This window comes from Phasianus colchicus, chromosome 3, assembly GCF_987193195.1.
Source record: "Phasianus colchicus chromosome 3, bPhaCol1.hap1.1, whole genome shotgun sequence".
In the NCBI taxonomy this organism is placed as follows: Eukaryota; Metazoa; Chordata; class Aves; order Galliformes; family Phasianidae; genus Phasianus; species Phasianus colchicus.
The window spans coordinates 85883977-85907769 of NC_143438.1; the positions used below are offsets into that span (position 1 = coordinate 85883977).

The 23793-nt window shown below is 38.1% G+C and overlaps 1 protein-coding gene across 7 annotated transcripts in view; it reads right to left on the reverse strand.

Annotated features, from left to right (window-relative positions):
* The window catches only part of ASAP1 (ArfGAP with SH3 domain, ankyrin repeat and PH domain 1), a 166529-nt gene that overhangs the window by 64594 nt on the left and 78142 nt on the right, over window positions 1-23793 (reverse strand). For all 7 annotated transcript variants that reach the window (XM_090137988.1, XM_031591225.2, XM_090137991.1 and 4 more), the window contains one exon: window positions 2056-2128. In XM_090137988.1, the coding sequence (XP_089994114.1) occupies window positions 2056-2128 (73 nt within the window). The remainder of the gene's footprint in view (window positions 1-2055; window positions 2129-23793) is intronic.

Below are 23793 nucleotides of genomic sequence, written 5' to 3' on the forward strand. Positions count from 1 at the left end.
GTTTTAAACAAACACTACAGTTGTTGTTTAGACCAGTCGTTGGATAAGAAATTGGTTGAAAGGCCGCAGACAGAGGGTGGTGATTAATGGCTCTGTGTCCAGGTGGAGGCCAATAACAAGTGACATCCCCCAGGGGTCTGTCTTGGGACCGGTGCTCTTTAACATCTTTATCAATGACATTGATGATGGAATCGAGTGCACCCTCAGCAAGTTTGCTGATGACACCAAGCTGAGTGGTGCAGTTGACATGGTGCAAGGAAGGGATGCCATTCAGAGGGATCTTGACAGGCTAGAAAGGTGGGCCCGGGTGAACCTGATGAAGTTAAACACTGCAAAGTGCAAGGTTTTGCACTTGGGCCGGAAGAATCCCAGGCATCCATACAGACTGGAAGGAGCGGCCCTTGAGAGCAGCCCTGCAGAGAAGGACCTGGGGTTCCTGATGGATAAAAAACTTAACATGAGCCAGCAGTGTGTTCCTGCAGCCTGGAAAGCAAATGGTATCCTGGGCTCCATCAGAAGAGGGGTGGCCAGCAGGGACAGGGAAGTGATTGTCCCCCTCTGTTCTGCTCTTGTGAGGCCTCATCTGCAGTACTGTGTCCAGGTCTGGAGTCCCCAACACAAGAAAGACAGAGAGCTGTTGGAGAGAGTCCAGAGGAGAGCCACAAAGATGATCGGGGGACTGGAGCACCTCCCCTATGAAGACAGGCTGAGGGAGCCTGGAGAAAAGAAGGCTGCGAGGTGACCTCATTGCAGCCTTTCAATACCTAAAGGGACCGATAAACAGGAGGGGAAATCAACTCTTTGAAAGGGTAAATAACTGCAGGACAAGGGGAAATGGTTTTAAGATGAGGGAGGGAAGATTTAGATTGGATGCCAGGGAGAAGTTCTTCACAGAGAGAGTGGTGAGGTGCTGGAACAGGCTGCCCAGAGAGGTTGTGGATGCTCCGACCCTGGGGGCATCCAAGGCCAGATTGGATGGGGCCCTGGGCAGCCTGGTCTAATATTAAATGTGGAGGCTGGTGGCCCTGCCTATGGCATGGGGGGTTGGAGATTCACAATCCTTGAGGTCCCTTCCAACCCTGGCCATTCAGTGATTCACTGGAGAAAAAAGATCATTAAGTGAAGTTATGGGTAAGTGTAGAGCAACAATGTTAGTGACTGGCAGACAAATTAAGAATCTACAGTTCACTGTAAGCCCCCCACATCCCTAAGCTGGAGGTAATGAAGCAGCAAGCACTCTACCAAAGCAACACAAACAGTCTTGTTTTTAAACTAAGGTCACTAAGAAGTGGCTTTGCACAAGGAAAATCTTTGCTAAACTGATTACTTCTGCTGGGGAACAGGAATTTTCTAGAACCCTGTATTTACAACTGTGTAATTGGTTATCCGAAGCTCTACAACTCTGCTAGCACACTTTTGGCAATTTAGACCTTCAAAGGAAAAGAGATAAAAGCCTCATATACTTTAAAAATAATCAGTATTTTGGTTTACACTTGATTAACAGTTGTTAGTGAACTTAAAATAATCAGTACATCCTTCAGCTGCCTATCTTCCCATCAAAGTTGTTACTATAGCCTCAATACAACAGAATCTGCAAATGAGGAAAATAAACCTCCACTGTTTTAGCTAACAATGAAGATAGGCAATTTTTATTACATGTATTACTAGAGTAAACGTAGATTTTGTTTTTACTAAAATGTTTTAGCAAGCTATCCTCCTGATTTCACCTGGAAGTGCACTCCATAAATTCAGTCTAGGATACCATCTTAGGACGCTACCCTAAATCTGCTCTAGTCCAATGTAGCTGCTTGAAATTTCATAGCAGCAGGATAATTCTCCTAGAAGCCTTTAGAAAAGATTGTGCAGGTGAAAGAATCAAAGAACACAGTAATTTGATATAAAATCTGCAATGAAAGGAAGTTTTTACACATTTAACCCCAACAGTGGTAAGCAGATAAGCATCTCTTATGCTGTATACTTCAAAAGAACAAACTGCAAGATGCTTTTCAAAGTCAAACATTACACAATCATGTAAAAATGGAAACAATGCTTTACCTTGCCCCGAATTATATATTGCTTTCACAGATTTCTTTACTTTCTGCAGTGCAGTTCTATCTTGATCCAATGCCTAGAATGACAATAAAAGAAATTTTAATATCTGATTCATTGATCAGAACACCCTACAGCATTGAAGAACACAAAAATATAGTTTCACAAGTTGGATAAAACTGTTACAATACATTCAGCCTGCAGGAAGGTCTCAGGTCATTCAGCCCCTTCAAGTTGAATTAAAGAACTGATCTGAAAATGGTCTGAAGGCAGAACAGAGCAGCACTGACAGAGCTGAGAAAAGAATACCAGTTTTGTAATGGGACAAAGTGTTTAAGATGTAATATATTTTACACAAAAATGACCAACAGTAATAAATAGAATCTACCACTATAACCCTTAGGTTCTACTATAACTAAGCTGCTGGTTTATTTCTATGGGCTAGTCATGCTAGTCTTCTTCAACCTGGAGACAAAATATATTCTCATGTTTAAGTATGTAAAAAGTATGTAGATGTAACAAAAAAAAAAAAAGAGGAATGTGTAAGAAATCCCTGAAAAATCATTTTCCTTGGTTACAAATAACTCATGGAAATCACTTTCACAAGTACTGCAAGTTCACACAAGCTGTCACACTAACTCTTCCTTCTGCACAAAGTAATTTTTTAAATATAAAAGATGAAGAGTACCAAATAAAAAGACTTAAGATCTGATTTTACATAACATAAAGCTACCAGAAAGGAATATTTACATCAGAAGTATTCAAATATACACCACCAGGACTCTATAGTTTCAAAATCCAGAGAATAAAGTCACTATAAATCAAGGATGAGTCTAGGATTATTTCTTGGTACTTTCATCTTTGTAAGCAACTGAGCTTCTCTCTACCCCTCTTGCAATCTGATGTAAGAAACTGAGTTCACATCAGAAAGAACCATTATAATGAAGCAAGAAATAAAAACCAAGTAAGCAGTGGTCTAGGCTTGTAGAACAAAGATCTTTACAAGTACCAGTATCACGTGCAGTGTTCCAGTTAATTTAATTTCACTTACATGTGAGCTTTGGACATTCTGCATTCAGAACACGTTTTGCACAGTTGCTGCTATACATTGGGAACATATAAGAAATAATTTAAACATTTCTGTGTATTATTATTTTTTTTTTCCCCCATGTAGGCCATAGTCAATTTCACGGAAGTAATGCTAGATCAGTCATCTCAATCTTTAGCAAAGTTGCAGTGTTTACCACACATTGAAGTCACCAAAGATTGGATAACTTGTGCTTAGAATTTTTGTCAGGACAGCAGCATAGCTAGTCTGTTTGCTGGAGCAGACCACAAATCTCACATTGCAGAGATGCTTGGGCAGCCAATATTATTTGCTGGAGGAAACAGCATAAAGTTTAATGCTCCTGTGGGTATGCTATCTGAAGACAGGCAGACCAATGCACAACTTGATCCTCCGTGAGGCTCGGGGGTAAATTTACAACACTGAAAGCTTCTGTGTACATGCATTTACATTATGAACCCACACAGAGAGACACTTATCAAAGTCTCTCAGCTCTATTGTAGAGCAGTTCACTTTTAACCAAACCAAGTATTACAATCACAGAATCACAAGGTTGGAAATGACCTGCGAAATCATCTAGTCCAACCGTCCTCCCATTATCATTGCTACCACAAGCACTAAGCCATATCTCATAGCTCCTCATCCAGATGCCTCTTGAACACTGCCAGGGATGGCAACTCCACCACCTCCCTAGGCAGGCCATTCCCATTCATGGCCACTCTCTGAGAGAAAAAGTTTTTCTTCATGTCTAAAATACAAATACACAATCACAGAAGTCTGAAACAAAAAGAAATGTAGTATTTCTGCTCTTTAACACGCAGTTGAAAACCATCATATCCTTCACCAACAAACAATTCTGCAGTAGCTAAAATCAGAATGTTCAGAAACAGAATTGACATAAAATGTTTTCTGAAGCTATTTACCCCACATTCATTTGCAGCAGAACAGCAGATCCAAAATTTCAGAATAAGAAATTTGTTTATTTTGCTCCACAATACATTGCTGCCTTCTACTTGACTTGCATCTTCACAGAAAGAATTAAACATTTCATATTTAATAAAATATTAGGAACTCTTCATTCCTTTTCAAGTCAGTGCACAGCAAATGATTCTTCTTAGATTCCACTGCAAAATCTTTTTGCAAAAGCTTTTGCTTCTGTCTGTGTGCTACGCCAGACAGTTGCTACCGTATATTTCCACTGAAGTTTTCTCCCATTTTCATCCACCAAAAGAGATCATATGATTCACTTGTTTATTAGGAGTTTGAACATCAGGTTAAGAAATTACAACCAACGCTTGTGAATGGACAAGTGTTAAGGTTGGCGAGATTCAGAAGTAAAACTTGTGGTGATGTTTTAATACCAAAGCAGGCTGGACACGCAGTAGAAAACAAAAAGGCAAGAAAGATATCACTTGCTTCCTAAAGATAGAAATTGGGAAAAAAACTGAACAAATATGCAAGAAAAATCTTGCAAATTGGATTTTGATATTCAATTAAGTTTAGCACTAGTGTGGAGGGGAAAAGAAGGAGAACGTTCATTACTTGGAGAGCAGTCATTGAATAAAGCCATGTACAGAGATGACATCCACTGCCTGAAGGAGACAGAGACCTAAATCAGAATGACACTGCAGCTCAAGTTTTTGGTTTTATATTTGCAAATACAACCTTTAAGTGAACTAGTTTGTCACAATCCAAAATTCTCTGGCTAAAACAAATCCACAAGCTCTTGCAATTATATATCAGAGCAAAGCAGAAAAAGCCTTCCAAAGACAGAATCCAAAACTACATCCAATCCTAGACATGAAAAACCTATTATTTATTATTTTTCATACTTATGTTTGTTTACACGATTACATATAAAAAATTTAAGTGCAGTCATTTTATTTCTAAATATATTACATTCCCCTCAAATGAGTTGTGCTAATAACTTATAGCTGCATTCTGCTGCCAAAGCACTTCGCTGCACTCAGTGCTCAATTTTTATTACCTTTCAAATACATTAGACTAGGAAGATGCAGCCTTGCTTTCCTCAGTAACATGAAATCATGCTTTCACAATATCATTTCATTTTATTTTGAAGCCTGTAGAATACTAGATGTTTTTATCTGCTGTCATAGAAAACACAAAAGATGATGTTCCAATAAAAGCGACATACATTAATACTATTATAAAGCAAGATGTCTGATGAGATCCAAGGATTGTCTGAGAACAAAAAAGTGTTCAGACGCACCCTTCCTATGTTCCTACAAACCTAAACTGCTCCTCAATACCACTCCCAATCCTGGAAAGTACTTCTTTCTCTCCTTGTATGATAGCAGCTCCCAAGAAGCTCTCTTTTCTTCTCTTTTTTTTTTTAAAAAAAAAAACTTCCCCGGGAGAACATTTTCTTATCCTCTGAGCACTTTTCCCTTTTCCTTGTTTTGAGATGACAAAAGCTCCTCTAAAGGTACCCACAGCACCGGTTTCCTATATCTTTGATTGTTTCTCCACGGCAGGTCATGTAGGAAACAACAGTCATCTTCATTCAAAGTAATGTAAACATTCTTTAAAAAAAAAAAAGATACACCTCTTTGAAGGAAAAATCACTTTTTTTTTTTATTGTACTGTTATGCATGATCCCTGAGATGTGTCCTGCCAAGGTTTAATCTTCCTACATTCCACACAGGCACTGCTTTTGACTCTCTTCAACCCTCCAGGACCTCATCTCTTCTCAATAAATGGTATTTCATTTTTGGATTAAGTTTTATTATAGTGACTACTGAATTTAAAACAGAAGTTATACAACCATGCAGCGTATCAAGTGCTGGATTTCTACTTTTGACATACCAACAATTGCCAAATGTGCATTTAGATAGGGCTCTAATTGCTTATTTATAAGCTCACGCCTTTAAACTCTCCATACACATACACACACACGTACAAACATACACATGTTTGTGTGCACATAGATACAGATCTCTATGTAAGATTAGATACTAAAGAACATCATTAAAAACATCTGATGTACTTATCCCTAACAAATATGAAAACACGGTTTGACCAACACAAAAATCCTCCTTTCTTGACTGATGTATAAGCTACTACTGACACTGATCACAAAAGTGTTCCATGTACATATAAATTCAGCTCTGCTAGAAATCAGCATTGCCCTAAAGCCACACGTTTGCACAGAGTGCTGCAATCCCATAAACCCACTTAAGCCTCACGTGGCTTTTTTTCTGTGCTTCACAAACCTTTACAGTTGGAAAAGAAAAATAAAATTGATTTAAGTTTACAATAATGAAAAGATGAGAGGCTCAAGACAGTGACAATCACGTATGCACGTCTGCAAACATTATTCATCACTTCAATTAGACGTTATCCAGAGGAAATGCTTTTTCCAATTGGAACAAACTGTTCATCTGTGCACCACAGGAGTTTAGAATTGCACTCTGTTTTTAGGAAGTTAACCCCAAAAATGTTTATGCCTAAAGCCCACCCACAAAAATCATACACTGAAACTGAAACATTTTAAACAACTCCAGTTCCTCACTCAAGACAACCCCATGACAGAAGCCTGAAGGCCACATGAAAATGCACAATTTCTGTATTTGTGAAAACAAAACACTTCATGTACTGTAAGAAATTACTTTCATATATAGAGTAATCCATGCAAGATACAAAATCTTTGAAGTTATACATCTAAATGGGAATAATGAGTGCTTGATAGTCACGTGCATGTTTCATTATGACTAAATTATTTCTCAGAAAATACCCAGGATGATACACTGGCTTCAAGGAGCTAAAAAACACAACAGCAAAGCAACCAGTCTTTTGCTCAGCAACCAATACATTACTCTAAGCCTGGCACTAATGTGACTGACATTACTGCTGTCTGTACTAGGACATATGGCTCCTGCCTGCTCCAGTCCCAACTGTGATATCCATGTAACTATTTCAAAGTAACAGCCATAACATTCACCAACAGATCAAGCCCCAGCAATTTCCCCTTAGAAAACTAACCAAATATCAAGGGCTGTTCTCCTGTAACCTACACATCCAGAAAGGGGCAGACCCCACAACTCATTTACCTTGTGCATGGGAAGCGACTCAGCACCCCCTGCCCTCTTCCTTTCCACACCCTGCCTGTGTTCTGCCCCCCACCAACCATAAGCTTGAAGCCAGTTTCCAATTGCTTCTCTCAACATGCCTAAATGACAACAATAGGGGAGACGTTTAAGCCTCTGTGTAAAAGCCAGATATAGAAGGGCATGTTCAAACTCATTCTGAATTATGTAAAAACTCAAAGGGTCCAAATGCGAGATAAAAGAAACATATCACTAAGCACTTATCACTGCAAAAGCCACCACCTGCAGTTTAGTACACTGTTATTTACCAGCTACTCCCAAAGTAAGATCAAGATAAGACCAAGATAATCTTCTATAAAAGGAAATAGTGCAATTTCCTTGAAGTTTCCCATTTTCAGAAAAGCATTTAATCACAAACCAGCAAAAAAAAAATCTTTAGAAAATATGTTTACAATTAATGCAAAGTTTGACAGACATCCATCAGCTGGACCTCCCTCTCAGCACAGCTGACAGCACTGCATCAGGCCCCACAGTGGCCATTCCCCATCCTGGTGAACATGAGAAAAGTCACAGCCTTTTAGAGCTGTAAAGGTCACATCATATGAGCAACTCATTTGTCTACTCTCTAAAAAGAACTGCAAAAATAGCCACTAAATTACTCAAGTACTTCTCAAATGGCAGCATAGCAGAGACTGCTTATAAAATCTCTCTAAAAAGTCCAGTATAGCTAAATTTTAATTTATCTTGACAATTGCCCTTTGGATTCCTCCAGGCAATCACGCTCCTTCCCAGAAGCCTTGGCTGCAGCAGCACAAATGCAGCTGCTAATTGTTGTCTACTTATGATCACTTCCAGCTAACATGAAATTAGCTAATTTTGTGCATAAAGTACATTTAGTGTTAACTGAAAAATAGAGATATGTTTCCAGATACAATGATGAGACAACTCAGATCCACCTTCCAACTTCTGCTGTGTAGGAGATGTTCCTACTAGTGAAAACATCCAGTCACAAACACAAAATTTCCCTACAAGTAGTAAAACATTTTATCCTGGGCAGACAGTAATGCTGGCAACAAATCACAGAATCACAGAATTGCCAAGGTTGGAAGGGACCTCAAGGACCATGAATCTCCAACCCCCCTGCCACATGCAGGGCCACCAACCTTCCCACCCAATGCTAGACCAGACTGCCCAGGGCCCCATCCAATCTGGCCTTGAACACCTCCAGGGATGGGGCATCCACAACCTCTCTGGGCAGCCTGTTCCAGTACCTCACCACTCTCTCTGTAAAGAATTTCCCCCTGAAATGTTCTTGCCTTTATAAAGGCAACTACATGCCTTTGGATGTAGACTAATGACAACAGTCTGAACATCTCTATTGTCACTCACAATATCCAAACTTATTTCATTATTCATCAGCTTTACTGCCACCCATTACAAACCTAAGACAGTAAGAATAATGAAGAAAATTCAGCAGTTTTCACATTACTGCAGTAGTCTTACTCATTTCATACTCCAACTCAAGAAGAAAACAATACCATGATACATGGGGTAAAGTATGGTTAGAGCTCACCAACCTTAAGGACCCAACTTCATTGTGCAAGATTCTCCCAGATTGTAAGCACAAGCCCAATACTCTGAATAGTGCCATCTCATTTTAAAAGGCCTAACTAAATGCTATTCAAAACAGTTCCAAATGGAACAAGATTATTTTCTAAAAATACTGGAAAATGTGAGATGATATCCAATAGCTGAGGTAAGGTTTTTCGAAAGTAAGCAAGCCAAATAGAAGACTGCATGCAAACAACATAAATGTAAGAACTCTATCAAAGAACTGACGTGATAGCTGACAAATATTATAAAAATGACTCTTTGCAACTCGAATTTGAAAAAAATATACAGAAGTCCCCAGCTGCTCCTCCTCCACCACACTTGACTGCAAATTTCCCAGGAGAGTCTTTCAGTTGCCACACCACAGCTAAATACCACAAAATATTTTCCTCCTGTGTTAGCTCTTCTCTTTCTTCCTTTCAAGCCACAAAATATTTTGCAGCATGCTTTGTATTTGCTATGCCAGTAACTCATGGATATTACCTAGCAAAGGAGGCAAGGAGAACTAGATCAGGACTCATGAATTACGGCTATTGCCACCTTCTTAGGCAGGAAAATTCTTCAAATGTCATACAGAGATCCTATGATTTATTTATTTTTTTTTTAAGCAGCTCAAAAATGACATTCGGGATGAATAAAATACTCACTCTTTCAGCCATCAGCAGCATCACAGTGTTGTTGAAATTATTCAGTACACTTCCAGCTCCAAGCTCTATAAATCTGAATCAGCGTTATTATTTGCTGATATCTATTATTTGCTGGTACCAACCAGCAGCAGAGGTATGAAGGACACATTCGTTGTAGACCAAGCTATTTCAAAATGTCACTGCTAATATTGCACCCTTCTTTTCCTCTTGTAAATAAAACTGCACCAGTTTTTCTCCCCCCTTGCTTCAGAATGAAAACAACCCATGTTGTTGGGTTGTCTTCTCCTATCCTTGAAGAAACTGATGCATGATTCTATTTCAGCACTGAGAAGAAAAGCACGTTTGTAACAATTGCTGTATATAAAAAAGGTATTTTGATATATTTTGAAATATTTTGACTTGTTCCAAATTACAGATTTCAAGAGATTGAAGAGAAAGGAAACAAGGAAACAATGTTCCCATTACAGCACAGACTTGAGTACTACATCATTCTGGGACGTGGCTCAGTTTGATTTTGTTGCTGGAGAGGGCTAAAAGACAAGATTCAATATGATTTCACCTTATACCATGTTAAACCTGTGGCCATCACCACTTAGTATTCTGAATTACTATATTATTCAGAGCTACACTCAAATTACAAGCTAGAATATTCAACCAGCTAATGCTGATTGGTATCACATACAACATGCAGCAACACTTGTAGGAGCATAACAAGTCTAGAAACAGTACAGATATAAGGCCACATTCCAGGAAAAAACAAAAATAAAATCACAAAGCAAAAAAGGTACTCGTAGGTTAAGTTTTGCAACATGTAACAGCAGCTGTGTTTCTAATCATGATTATTAGACTGGCTTGAGATGACTTACAAAATACTCTCAAAGGGTTTGGAGTCTTCACTTATAGAGGAAGGGAAAATTACATGTGTAAGTCAGATGTGAAGTTCTCAATTTCAATGTCATGTTTGTGTCTTGTCACATTTAAAGACGACTTAGACTGGACATAAGGAAAAAGTTTCCTTTACAATAGAGTAAAGTGAAAAAAAGGAACAGGCTGTCCAGAGAGGTGGTAGCGACACTCAAGGTCAGGCTGGACAGGGCTCTGAGCATCCTGATGTAGCTGTAGGTGCCCCTGTTCATTGCTGAGAGTTGGACTACGTGATCCTTAAAGGTCCTTTCCAATCCTAAGGATTCTATGGTTCATTGATAACAAACACATTCACTGAATATATTTAGCTTTGTAAGGAAAGTTAGGCAACAGGAGACATGATAACTGGAATAGTCATCTTGACTGTCATTTTAATAAAAGTCACCTAAAAAGAAGATGCTCTTCTAGATTGGCTTTTGTTTCTTTTGATTAACATACAAAAGTAAAGTGTACATGACAACTAAAGTGTACATCTAACTTTCACTTTGGTATATAAAAACCAACAGACCTCTAAGACCAATGTATGGCACAAAACGTGTGGAATACATATGTAAGAATATAAACTTTAATTAACAGAATAATTCTATATGCAACAGTATTGAGAAAGTAGATCTCATTCTTAGGCAAGATACAGTGAAATGAGAAAGAATATCCAAGCCAAAATGAAGACCTACCATCCAGTTATATTCTCTAAAATCTCATTTGGAGACACCAGCACACATATTATGTTCACTGGAAAACTTGCTAAGTTTAGAAAGGCATTTAGGAAGGAATTTAAGTCTTCTGTGCATACACATTAAGCTATAATCAAGGATGAAAGAAAAGGGTATAATAGCAATGCTGAAATCCTACAGCGTGAAGTAGTATAAATCCTTGCAGGGTAGAGTTGCTTAAACTTTACGTATAACCTGAAAAAGTTATTGGGATGACACAGAAGCTATCCCCTTTCCTTCCATAGGAAGGGTGCTTAGAACGTGGTTCTTTTAGAGTTTTTGTTTTTAGAGTAATTGTTTTAAATCAACAATAGAACTTAAAGAAATTTAGCAGTAACACTTCCAGTGTGGTAGGTAACAGTATGGAGTTCTTTGCAATCTATTACTTATTTCATAGCAATTTTTAACAGCATCGTGTTTCAGTAAAAACAGTGCTATCCCATTTTTCTTTTAAGAACAGACAGTCTTACCAAATGTTTTATATATTTTCTTAAGAATATCAAACATCAGACATAATAATTGCATCATATTCTATTTGGAAAATGCTATTAATGTCTTATCACAAATTTAACTGAATATTAGTAACATAAGTAATGCTCTACGTAAGTATACTGTTGTGTCAGTACTGAACAATAAATATTTTGTCAGACAATACTTAATATCCTTCCCCTCTCCAAATAAGTTTTATGATGCTTTTCAATCAGTTTAATCACTTTGGGAAGTACTACGAAGCAGCTTGCGATAGGAGACGTCTGATGAGCTGGGGCTTCTTAAGCATTCAGACATCACACAGTGCCATCCCCACCTCCCTGAAAATTACACAAATTTTTGCACTAGGTTCCCAGGCAACAAACTTTCTGGATAGTTCACAGATAGTAAATCATAGGCATAAGATACTTAGACACAGTAGTATTAACATCCTGGAAACCAAAACTCTTGCTCTACTAAACGGCAATGGAAGTTTCTTTCATATACATCATATTCTAGCTGCAGCTACTGATTTTTAGTTTATTACTTGGAAGAAAAAAAGTAGAAAGAAAACGAAAGAAAATAAGAAATATCCCTATTTTATCACTTCATTCTGATGCTAGATTTTCAGTCTGTTTACTCTCCTCTCTCCTTTCAGAAGAGGTTTTCTTACATCAGTTCTTCAGAAAGTTGCTTCTTATTTAAGAGTATCTAAAACACGGACCCTGGACTACCTTCCCTGTAACAAGAAGCAAGCAAGGTGAAAGTAGAATTGGCTTCAGTAAATCACTAAATGACATTTCTGGCACAACTGGCTTGAATATAAATTAAAGCTCTAAGGGCAAAACTGTAAATAACACATCTGGGTAAAGAGAAAACAGTAGTTAAAAGGAAAATATTATAGGCTTTTTTTTGTTGTTGTTACTACATTTTTCAGACAGCAGCCTTACAGCTGAAGAGGATATATAGTACTTCAAAAGAGAGCAGGTTGGCAGTACTCCTTTCTCTAAAATGGGGAATATGATTCAGAACTGAAAAAGTCATCTGTGAAAGATGATGAAAACCAGGAGTACTAACACTGCTTTTGTGCGGACAAAGCTGATCATTGCCAAGTAGTTTTTCATTCTCGTCCAACATGTAAATAGAAAACACACATTAAACTTCAGCGTAGGATGAATCAATGGCACAGTTTAAAGCCCACTCAAAATAGACATAATTACATAATAAAGTATATTTAGCTTGATACCAAGTTACTCATATATTGATCAAATGTTTCTACATTATTTTGTAAGCATGATTTGTTTCCTCCCCCAGCTCACACCTTTCTGAAGGACAAAACTAAGACTAACACCAGAAATCATTAATTTATGGTATTTATCTAAAAGTTACCTTGTTTATCAAAGATGATTTCTCAATTCCAGCTCACTCAAAAATTATATCAGTTAATCCTAATGAAAGTAGTTAGTGCTTAAATAAATTTAACATCCAACTTCAGCCTTAAAGGTACACAAAAAGCTCAGTCTATTGGTCCATTTTACTTTTAAGTGAAATCAAACTTCTAAAACGAGAGTAGATTATTAATAGAGTGTGGCATTTTAAAACTGAATAATGTCAAATAAACTCTCACAAAGATGAAAAAAGCAACTATGAACAGAGCATTAACTTCTGTATTTATAGTCTATTCTTAGACTGCATGATGCAGGATATGGTACAATAATACCACCAATAAATGCACTACATTTTCATGACCACTTATACTTGGCCAGAAAGGGACTTCTTTTCCCCATTCCCTTAAAATTCTAAAACTTCTTTACCAAGAATGTAAAATGCCCAAAGAATTTAGTTTGGTAGAGCATATAAATATGAGGATAGATTTTTCTTACTTTCCTTATGAAATAGAAATAGTTTTATTGTATCATATGTATTTCATATATTCAAAATATAATTACAAAGTCAAATTACATATTCAAAATACAATTCATATCTTCAAATAAACACTATGTGTACCTGTAAGGTTGAAAGAGTCTCTCTAGAACGCAGAATGGATGTATGGAGAAAATGGTAATAACAAACTTTGGACAGGAAAGATAAAATGAAAGCTAAAAATCAATGATGTCAATTATCCTGCGTTCTAGAAGGTGTACTACAACAGAAGCAAGAGGTTAGCAGCATGCCTACAAATTTCTGTGAGAAGTTGCAGCACTCACTTGCTCAGTAGATACCTGACAGAGATATTTTTCTGTTTCCTTCTGTCAACCACTCACTGCCATTACCACATACCTACCAGCAGGCATGTTCAAAGAGTCACTAAGTCAGGAAATCTTATGAAAATTACCCTTTTGTTGCATTACTGCCAGCACAAAGCAGGACAGCTACACACAGCTCTACCCTTTTAAATCTGCATACAAAGAATCACTGAGGTTGGAAAAGACCGCTAAGATCATCTGGTCCAACCATCAGCCCATCCCCACCATTTCTCTCAGCCATGTCCCTCAGTGCCACATCTCCACATTCCTTGAACACCTGCAGGGACAGTGACTCTACCACCTCCCAAGGCAGCCTGTTCTAATGCCTCACCAATCTTTAGGAGAAGAATTTTTTTCCTAATATTCAACCTGAAATCATAGAATGGCTTGGGTTAGAAGGGACCTTAAGGATCATCAAGCTCTAACCCCCGTCTCAGGTAGGGCCACCAAATATATATATACATACACATCTATATATAAACCAGATTAAAATCCCCATGTGACTATAAACTGAGGAGACACTAATATTAAACATTTCACTTAAATTGAGAACTGTTCCAATGACACTGCTTCCCTTGCAATCCATGTTCATTTGAACATGAAAATACACATTGAAATTGTAACGCTTTGCTCCTTTTTCACTGAGCTGATTTCTAGGGATCCGTTACATGAAGGTATAAGTTAAGATTCAATTTTCTCCTTCGCCTGCAGGGGTGACTCAGGCTACAGCTTTCCGGTTCTAATCTCACATTCCTTCACCTGATTTGAAAATGGTTATATCCCTTAGACACTCAGTCAGTTATTTCAACTGGAGTGCTCACTGCAATTGCTGATGATTTTTCTTACGATCTTCAGAAGCACATAACCATTACCAAGGTATAGACTGAAGCTTTAAATCTGCAGCGAGATACAGAGAGTGACGGCACTTGAGAACACCCATCGAGCACCATCTGAAAAGCACACTACACAACTTCCCACGTGCTCTGTCATTCACTCAGAATGCAAACTGTAGAAGTGAGGAGTTTCCCTTGACAGAGCTCCCCACTGCCCTGTCAGGGCATCCCACAGAGCGCAAGGCAAGGCCAAGGCCCAGCACCTGCCTGGCCTCAGAGGCCTACACAAATCTTGAAGGGCAAAGAACATTTCTAAGGTTGCCTTGCATCTCTGCCCTGTTCCCTTGCTGTCTGCTATGGGCTGTGTTAGATAAAATCCTGGGCTTTTACCAGCTCATAGTCTATCCCAGTACAGCTGCACTTTCAGTAATGGTATGGTTGTAGCAAAAGATAACTATTTAAAAGCACCAAGCAACAAACAAGCATCAATTAAAAAAAATAATAATAATAAAATAAAAGCTCTAGAGAGTAAGACAAGAACAAAAACAAATAAAAACCAAAACAACAAAAAAAAAGCACTTTTTTTTTTTTGAGATCTGAATCACAGAAACGTAGAGGTTGGAAGAAGCCTTTGGAGATCATGCAGCCCAACCCCCTATCAGTGCTATCATTGCAAAATCCCAAGGAAAGATATTTAAGCACAGACAGGAGGAGGTTTTCTGAGAGGGTTAGCAATAGTTCAGCAGCAAGGTATTAAGTGAGCAATTTTGTTCACTGGACTACTGAAACACTTCACACGTGTTGGTTTTTAAACATACACAACCATTATATATTTCACAAGTTACACTGATGTGCTTTAGCAAAAATCAAATGAATAAGCTCACAAGAGAGTAAACAATTTGTTCAAGTTTCCATTTCCTATCTTACAGCATGTCAAATTCAAAAGAAGAATGAAAGCCTATTTTGTTTCACATACAGAATGAGGAATGTTTGCTTTTACAGTCATACAAAAACAAGAACCATAGCTCTGATTTATTGCCAGTCTTAACAAGGACAGCTGTTTGATAGGACATTTTTTGCACTAAGCCTCACTGTCAATTAACTTTATGTTATTTCAGACCATCCCATCTTTGAAAGGAAACTCACTGAACTAATGCATTCAACTGAAACTCCAAGCACATGGAAAATCTTTTGGGCAAGCCATTTTGTTTTGCTAAAATCCATAATCCTTTCCAGAAAAACAAACTGACTATCATTAAGCTGGCTGCTGGCTCCTAGCCTTTTTAGAACACCGTCTTTATAATATAGATTTTCTTTATACATATATCACCTTGGGAAGAAACTTGGTGCAGCCAACACTAAAGAGAATAATCATGCTGACTTCAGCCCTTTATTGATGTCCTTACCACTGACCAAAACAAAGCACAGCATGTGAAAAGTAACTTCCTTGTCACACAGACTACTTTAACAACAACAACACAAGAAGTTATTGGTGATTAATAATCTGCCAAGAAAATTATGACAATACTCCAATTTACAAAATTGCACGTTTGGACTAGATGAAGGCGAGGGAAAACAGAGACAGTAATAGGAGAGGGTAAACGGTACCAAGATGTTGCCTTTAAGTCAAAGTTCTGGCTCAATCCACAACAGATTTTGTGGAACTCCAGCTCAAAACGATAGAACAGAATAGCAAGAAAGTATCATTGCATACTGTCTCCATCCTCTTTCCATATGCATCTATTTCTCACCTGTTCAGGACAGTGACAGATCTGACAAGCAAAGGTATTTAAATTCACATGACCATAAGTCTTTCCTTGCAATTCACACAAGGATATTGCAGGACTCTATTTTGGTCTTGGCTTATTAGAAGGTGCCAATAGTTAGCAAGCACAGAGTAAATCCTATACCTGGCAACTACAGTCCTTCAAGCTTTTCATGAATGTTGCATTGTCTGGCTCTAAGTAGTGCACAGAATGCTAAGGGCTGCATTTGAGCAGGACTGAAGGCAGGACACAAATAGACCAGAGCAGGAGAAAAGGAAGCTGTGTGCAATGATGCAAAAAATCCTATTGCTGATTTGTATTCTGCCTGAATAAGAGGAAGAAAGTAAGAAAACCTCCAGCTCATTCAAATGAGGAATATAAATAGACAGTTCAGTAAAGAACTATTTTTCTAAGCACTGGCATTTGGAACATATTCAAACTTCAGTTATATATTTAGTTAACATAAAAGGTAACATTTGCTAATCACAAAATTGGAGCGTACCAAAATTTAGATATAGGCTGACTTAATGCCAGTGTTACAAAGCTTGTGTTATGTACACAAATAGAAATTAAAGTCACAGTACAGTATGCGACAGCAACTACAGCTAACTATCTCCCATGGTGGATGTGATTGTATGGTACATTTCACAATAGTTATCAAAAGATGAAAGAAATTGAGGGCCATTAATAAGGGAGTCTTTTAGTAATGTTGAACTGAAAGTCACAGGCACTGAGAAAAAAAATTGTTGTTAGGGAAATTATACAGTGGAAAAAAAAAAAAAAGCAGCACAGTGGTAAAGTATTTAAATATGCACCATAACAAGAAAATGACGAAGGAGAAAATTTGCAATCCAGAGCCTTTTCAAGTTGTATTTTTCACATGCAGCTCCCTTTTCAGGAGAGTGCACAAATACAAAGCTGCCTTAGAGAGGGAAACAACTCCTAGGTGAAGCTTTGCTGCTCTTTCAAGGAGTGGATGAAAAACAAAAACACAGCACACACATTTGAGCTGCGCTACAGAAAATAAAATGTATGTTTATACCACTGACTGAGCACATTAGATCTGATCTGGAAGAAACCTGACATGCATCAAATCTGCTGTGTAGATTGCATGATCTGTAGTAGGACTGCATCATCCAGTTTATTTTTACTCAAAAGCAATCCAGTTTTGTCTACTGGAAAATTGCTCCATGACATGAGACACGGCATAGCAGGAGGGATAACTAGGAGATTTGCTTCAAAACAACACTCAGGCTCCAAACATGAACACAGTTCACAGTGCTGAAAATTGAGACCGCCAAGATTCCTTGTCAAATGAATGTGATTTTCAGATGATAGACTACCATATGCTTACTCATTCTCTAGTTCATTAAGTTTTGTGCTCATTTCATAAATTCAATGCTCCTTGCAAGTGCAAATTGTGGGCTTTATATCGGCTGCACAGAAAAGGTCTACAATCACCAGGCTACCATAGGGCAAGGCAAGATCTCCTTTTACTACTAGATACTATCCAACAACACCAAACCAAACCAACCCACCACGAAAGCTAAGGGTGACTCTTGTTGCATTTAAGCACAATTTAGTATCTCTAACTTTGAACTCTAAATAAGCTTCATTTGAATCAAATTTTCTAAGTGGCTTCATTGACATGCTGGCAACAACCCAAGAATCTACCACATTCTACTTTCACCTACACCCAAAAGAAAGCAGAAGAAAATGAAAGTCATACATACAAACTCCATCCAAATGGCTTACAGTTGATTGCAGCAGCTTGACAAGGCTGAGGCTGCTATAGCTCAGCATTCTCAAGTCTAGGCAGTACCGAGGCTGAACACTCAATTCCCACATGGTGCAAACAGTAACAACAGCTCCATCCTGCTCTCCTCTACAGCTGAGGGGACAAAAAGTGTATTTCTGCAGCATAACATGCCTCTTGCAGAGACAGACAGATGCAACTAAATCTCACAAGAAATCCTGAGACCTTATGGTGCCTCTGTAGCTAGCTTCTACCTCCTGGTCCCTCCAGCAGCCAGCTGGCAGACCTTCAGGTCCCTGTCTCTTTTATGGATGCTTCAATACCTGTCTTCCAAGCATCTTATCTATCTAACAGCTTAATAACAGCCCTTCTTAGGATTTGTTAACTTAATATTGCAGACTGATTTGAATAACAGCATACACAGTATGCATGCACTCCAAGGCATACAGGTGCCATGAACTGCAGTCCAACACTTTTACTTACAAAAAAGCATGGAGAAGAGGGCCTCCTCACCTAGGGAGATAGTTCAAATTTAAGTTTAATAAGATGACAGATTGACTACACTGTTGAGATGTAGGGCAAGCATGGCCAGAAATGCATGCTAACTAGCAATCCTTTTTACATGTGACCAGCCCCTTTATCCCCTTACCCTTCTATTTTCCTATGCTTGTCCCACCACAAACCACCTCAAATCTTTGCTTTCCCTAACTGTGGTCCTTCACCTAAAAATTCCATTACATCTTTATAATCCTGTGTTGCTTTTCCTCTCCATCCAATGAGACTTGTGACATACAGTGTAGACTGTAAGGTGATGAGCTTTTGATTCATCTTAAGGGGTTTTGACATCTGGACAATAGAGCTGTCAATTTTTCTGTAACACTCAGGAGGAATCAGGTCAGAAGGTTCCATTTCTGCAACCAGTAAGATTTTCCCACTTGCCCTATAGTTCCTCTGACTCCCTTTGCGTTTGTGGAGCTGAGTCTTATCACATAATCTACCATTATCTCCACTAAGGTTAAAGCCAGACAGACTGCACTGTTGTACACTTTGTACCTCAAATACTCAGAAGTTATGGTGCTGTGATATGAAAAAAGGTACTTATTTTAAAACCCAGAAATCAATTTAGAACCTTACTAGAATGTACATGACATTCCAGATACCCTTAAAAAAATCTGAAGGCAAATTAATTTGCAGTGGGATAAGGATTTGCTCTGTCCCATTGCATGGTAATGAATGTTATTCCATAGATGGTGTAGTATAATAATTTAAAAAATAGCAACATTATCAGCTTCAGGAAAGGCTGGAGTATTCTCTCATACTAACAAAGTATCCAATCACAAGTCAACCTTCCTTGGGATCAAGAACCTTGCAACCACTGAACAAAGGCTCTGATCAGACAATTGCAACACATGAAAGAAAATGAATATGGTTTCTGACATAAAAGAGGAGTACAAGACAGCACTTGGTAGCATGACAGACAGAAGTCTTTTCAAGTTTCTTCTGGCATCATGAAAGAGAAATAAGTAACATCAGAGCGTGCTATAGGGAGTTCTAGCAAACATAGCAGGTACCACAGAAGTCAAATAAACTTCTTTTAAGCCTACAAACAAATGTGGCTAGAATCAAGGATGGGCACAAATAGAAGTCAGCAAGTACAAGGCAATAAGAAAAAGTAAAAGCTCTAAGAATATTCCTCCTTCTGAAAAAAAAAAAACCACACAGCTGAAAATGTTTATACAGGCTACCACAGCTATTTTATAAGAATCACAAGACACTAATTTCTCATGAGAACAATCTTGAAGATAAAGCACGTTTCTTTATCTGTATCCCACAGACCAATACATTTGCAAAGGACTGAATAAAAAAAAAATAATTTTAGAAATCCCTGGAAAAGCAGAGATTCTCACTCTTGCTATAGCCAGACCTCAGCAAGACCCATAGACTCCAGTTACTGCATGTCACACACCTCTCTAAGTACCATAGTTTCCTCATGCCTGACTCCTTGCACGTCATTCAAAATTCACCACCTTTGGTGATAAAGCTTTAACTTGCTGACCTGCAAGATCCAGTCCACTCACATAATCCTGTGCAGTCTTCTCCACCTATCATTGAAGCTTTTGAGGCTTCCCATTTTTTTAAAACTTAAAATCTGTCCAAATAACCACAGCACGCACAGTCTTTCTCCAGTCTTCCTCTTCCTCCCTCTTTTGAGATTTCATGATTACTCCCATCTTCTCGCTCTGTTTAAGAATTATCAGTGTGTTACAAAACACATTTACAAAAGGTCTGACTGAGAATTCAGTGAAAATTCTTCCAAAAATACATTAATTCCCCTACATACCCAGATAAGTGACAATTAACACATGTATACAAGAGAACTGCAAACTATCCCACGCACATAAGTTACATTCTCGAAGACTAACCAAACATAATGGTTAGTCTTTGAATATATAATAAATATAATACAATAGGAGCCTTTACTTACAACTCTAGTTAAAGATTCAGTGTTCCATAGGTATCATTAGAGACCCAGCATAATAAGTAAGTTAAAGGGAAAACGCAAAACTTCTTCAAAATTTCCTACTTTTTTTTTTTGAAGAAATGGTTTCCAACTTGGCCAATCCCAACCCATACTGCTGCTCACTCTTGCTTCCATGTGCACAGCAGAACTTGCAGCCAGGTGCTTGAAGGCAGGCAGGATTGTGTAACTCAGTGCCAGCACAAACACCCGTCAACTTCAGCCAGTCACGGTGCTTCATACTACAAGAGCAGACCCTACAGTAACTTCCTCTGTGAAAATCTAGAAAGACTAAGAAGTAAAACTTCCTGTGCAGTTTGTAGTACTATGCAGCTTTATTTTGTCTAGGATACTGAATGTATGAAGTGTTATTGCTGTGATGAAGCATCAACATACTTGAGCTATGTTCAGATAATGCAGAGAATCCTTAGTCTTATAAGAAGCTTATGTGAAGCTGAAAGAATAAATAGACTAAAATATTCAGCTGGAGGCAATTTTCTACTGTAGCAAAGATTTTGCAAGAAACTACCAGTACACGTTTCTGAAACTTGCAACTAAAAAATCAAATGCCTCACACATCTCTCAGTTTTACAGTTCAACAGTTAATCTAAAAAACAAAAAGATGTTTTTTCCTGATTCTCTGAGGGCAAAACTCAGGGCTGGTTCTATTAACATAACGAATCCAAAATCCATTTCTGTTTGGTAAGAAATGGTTGATATAAAACTGACACTTCAAATTAAAATAGTCTTATTAAACCATTTTGCAACTTGGAACGATCCCAATGGAAGGGACAGCCATGGCATCGTGCCTTTCTACTATGGAAACTCAACAGACTTGCTTTTGAGAAAGGGATCTGTACAAAAACCTACCACTACTTGGTATACAGAAATAACACTACTTAAAAATCAAATTCTCCCCTTAATGTCTTATAGAACACAGATGTCTTGGCAAGGTTGTTACTATGTAAGAAGAAAAAAACCCAACAAGCTATTCAACCAACTCTGTGTTACGCCTGAACAGTCACATGCTCATTTGAGACTTCTATTCTGCTCATGCCTCAAGCCAGCATAAAGCTTTCTGTTGTTTATTTGCATGAGCAGCAGTTTTCAAAATGTTTTGATTCTCTGCATCACAAAAAAATCAACTCCTGTAGAATTCATTCATTCGAAATAAGAGCAAGTCCTGAAAACCAATAACTTATTAATAATGTATGCGTGTCCATACAATGCAAGTTAGGTGGTTTTGTGCTTTTTTTTTTTTTTAAAGAAACCTTAGACATATAACCAACAGCACCTTACAAAAACAAACTGAACTGTTAATAACAATCCCTGTACGCTCCCAGCCTGAAGCAAACACAAAGTAGCTCAGCCCATATTTTCACAGGTTACTTTGCATTAACACCACCACACAGTCAAATGCAACTACCTACCTTAGAGGACTTAACTACATCTGCACCACAGATTACAAAGAAGCATTATAACCAGAAATCACACTCTCTAAGTCCCCCAGCTGTTCTCAGGCAACTCAACTGTTATTATTTTCAAAAAAATACCACGAAAGACACTGAAATGTATATGCCCTAAAGGTATCTTTCACGCTCTCTGAAGATGAAAGATAATTGTCAGCTTGGAACCAAATCGATCGAAGCTGCTGGTAGAAGGGGAAATAAAACCAGAGGGCCACTGATTTGCCTCCCTTGTAAATACTATCATCTGAGGTGTCTTAAACACATCTATTTGGTCTGAACATCAGAGAGGGGCATGATTCGTGGGTTTTTTTTCTTCAGTAAAAAAATAAATACTGGTATCAGCAAACATAAAGGAATAATTGTTTTAAAAGTTTGTACTAAAATTCATTCATCATAAATGACATGAGATCAGGAATATTCTCTATATTGGCTGTGAATGTCCCATCCCTGGAGGCATTCAAGGCCAGGCTGGATGTAGCTCTGGCCGGCCTGGTTTAGTAGTTGGTGACCCTGCCCTTGACAAGGGGTTGAAACTAAATGATCATTGTGGTCCTTTTTAACTCAGGCCATTTTATGATTCAATAAAATGTTTATTAATATATTTTTTTCCTCCTGAATTTTGCACCTTATTGTATAAAGTACTATCAGAGTATGAGAATTTTTGAATGAATTATTAATTTTTAAGACCACGCTTTTATTAAAGTTGCACTAAAAGAATTGGATACACGTGATCCTGAGAGAAGACAGACAATGATGGATGAAAGCAAATGATTTTGTTTAGTCAAACCTAAGAGATAGGTCATTCCACAGCCCCCTTCATACTTGATAAGCAAGTATGGGTTACTGCCCACCTTCGTCTTGAGCTCCAGGAAAAAGCTGGCGATCTATTACTTCCTAAAGCTACAGATTTCATTGAGGCTGGAATTAATTCAGTGCCAGTAATGATATGTATTTATTTCAATTAATTGCTTGCATTTATTATGGTCAGCACAGAATACAACTTTCAATCAAAAAAATCTTTGCAATGTAATATGCTTGTAGCAGTTCACCAAAAAGAGGCAGGATAATTTTACTCCACTCTCAGGCAGACATTTGCTAATTAGCTATACAACAGGCTAGTTTGCAGGGTACCCTGACCCATATGTGTATCTCCGAGGAAGAAAGAAAAATCTGGAAGAAGATTAAAAGGTGAGACACCCTCCCCCTTTTCTACCCAGGATTTCAAGGCTATAATATACCATGCCCACAACTCTGCATGGACTGGATGTGCTGTGTGTTCCTCCAGGTGCAGCAGGAGCTAAGATGAAAGGCAGAATCCAGGACAGGCACATCCTAATGCAGTGTGCTAGCACAGGAAAGAGGGAAAAAGCACTATGTGAAGGCTGCTGCAACATGATTAAATATCTCTCCATATCATTTATTTTACATACATTGTTTAGAAATATCTGTAATATTTTTGTCTATCTTAGTCACGAGTAAATGTTTTAAAGTTTGCACTTCACTCTTATTTGAATAAAGTGTTGTTTTCAGGTAAGTAAGTAGCAGTAAGTTTCTCATTTCACCATGCAGCAATTACAAAAGAAGGGCACACTTCAGCTTCCTATTGGATCCTTCAGAGTATGCAAGGGGTTAACAGAAACACACAAGTTGCATTTCAGCT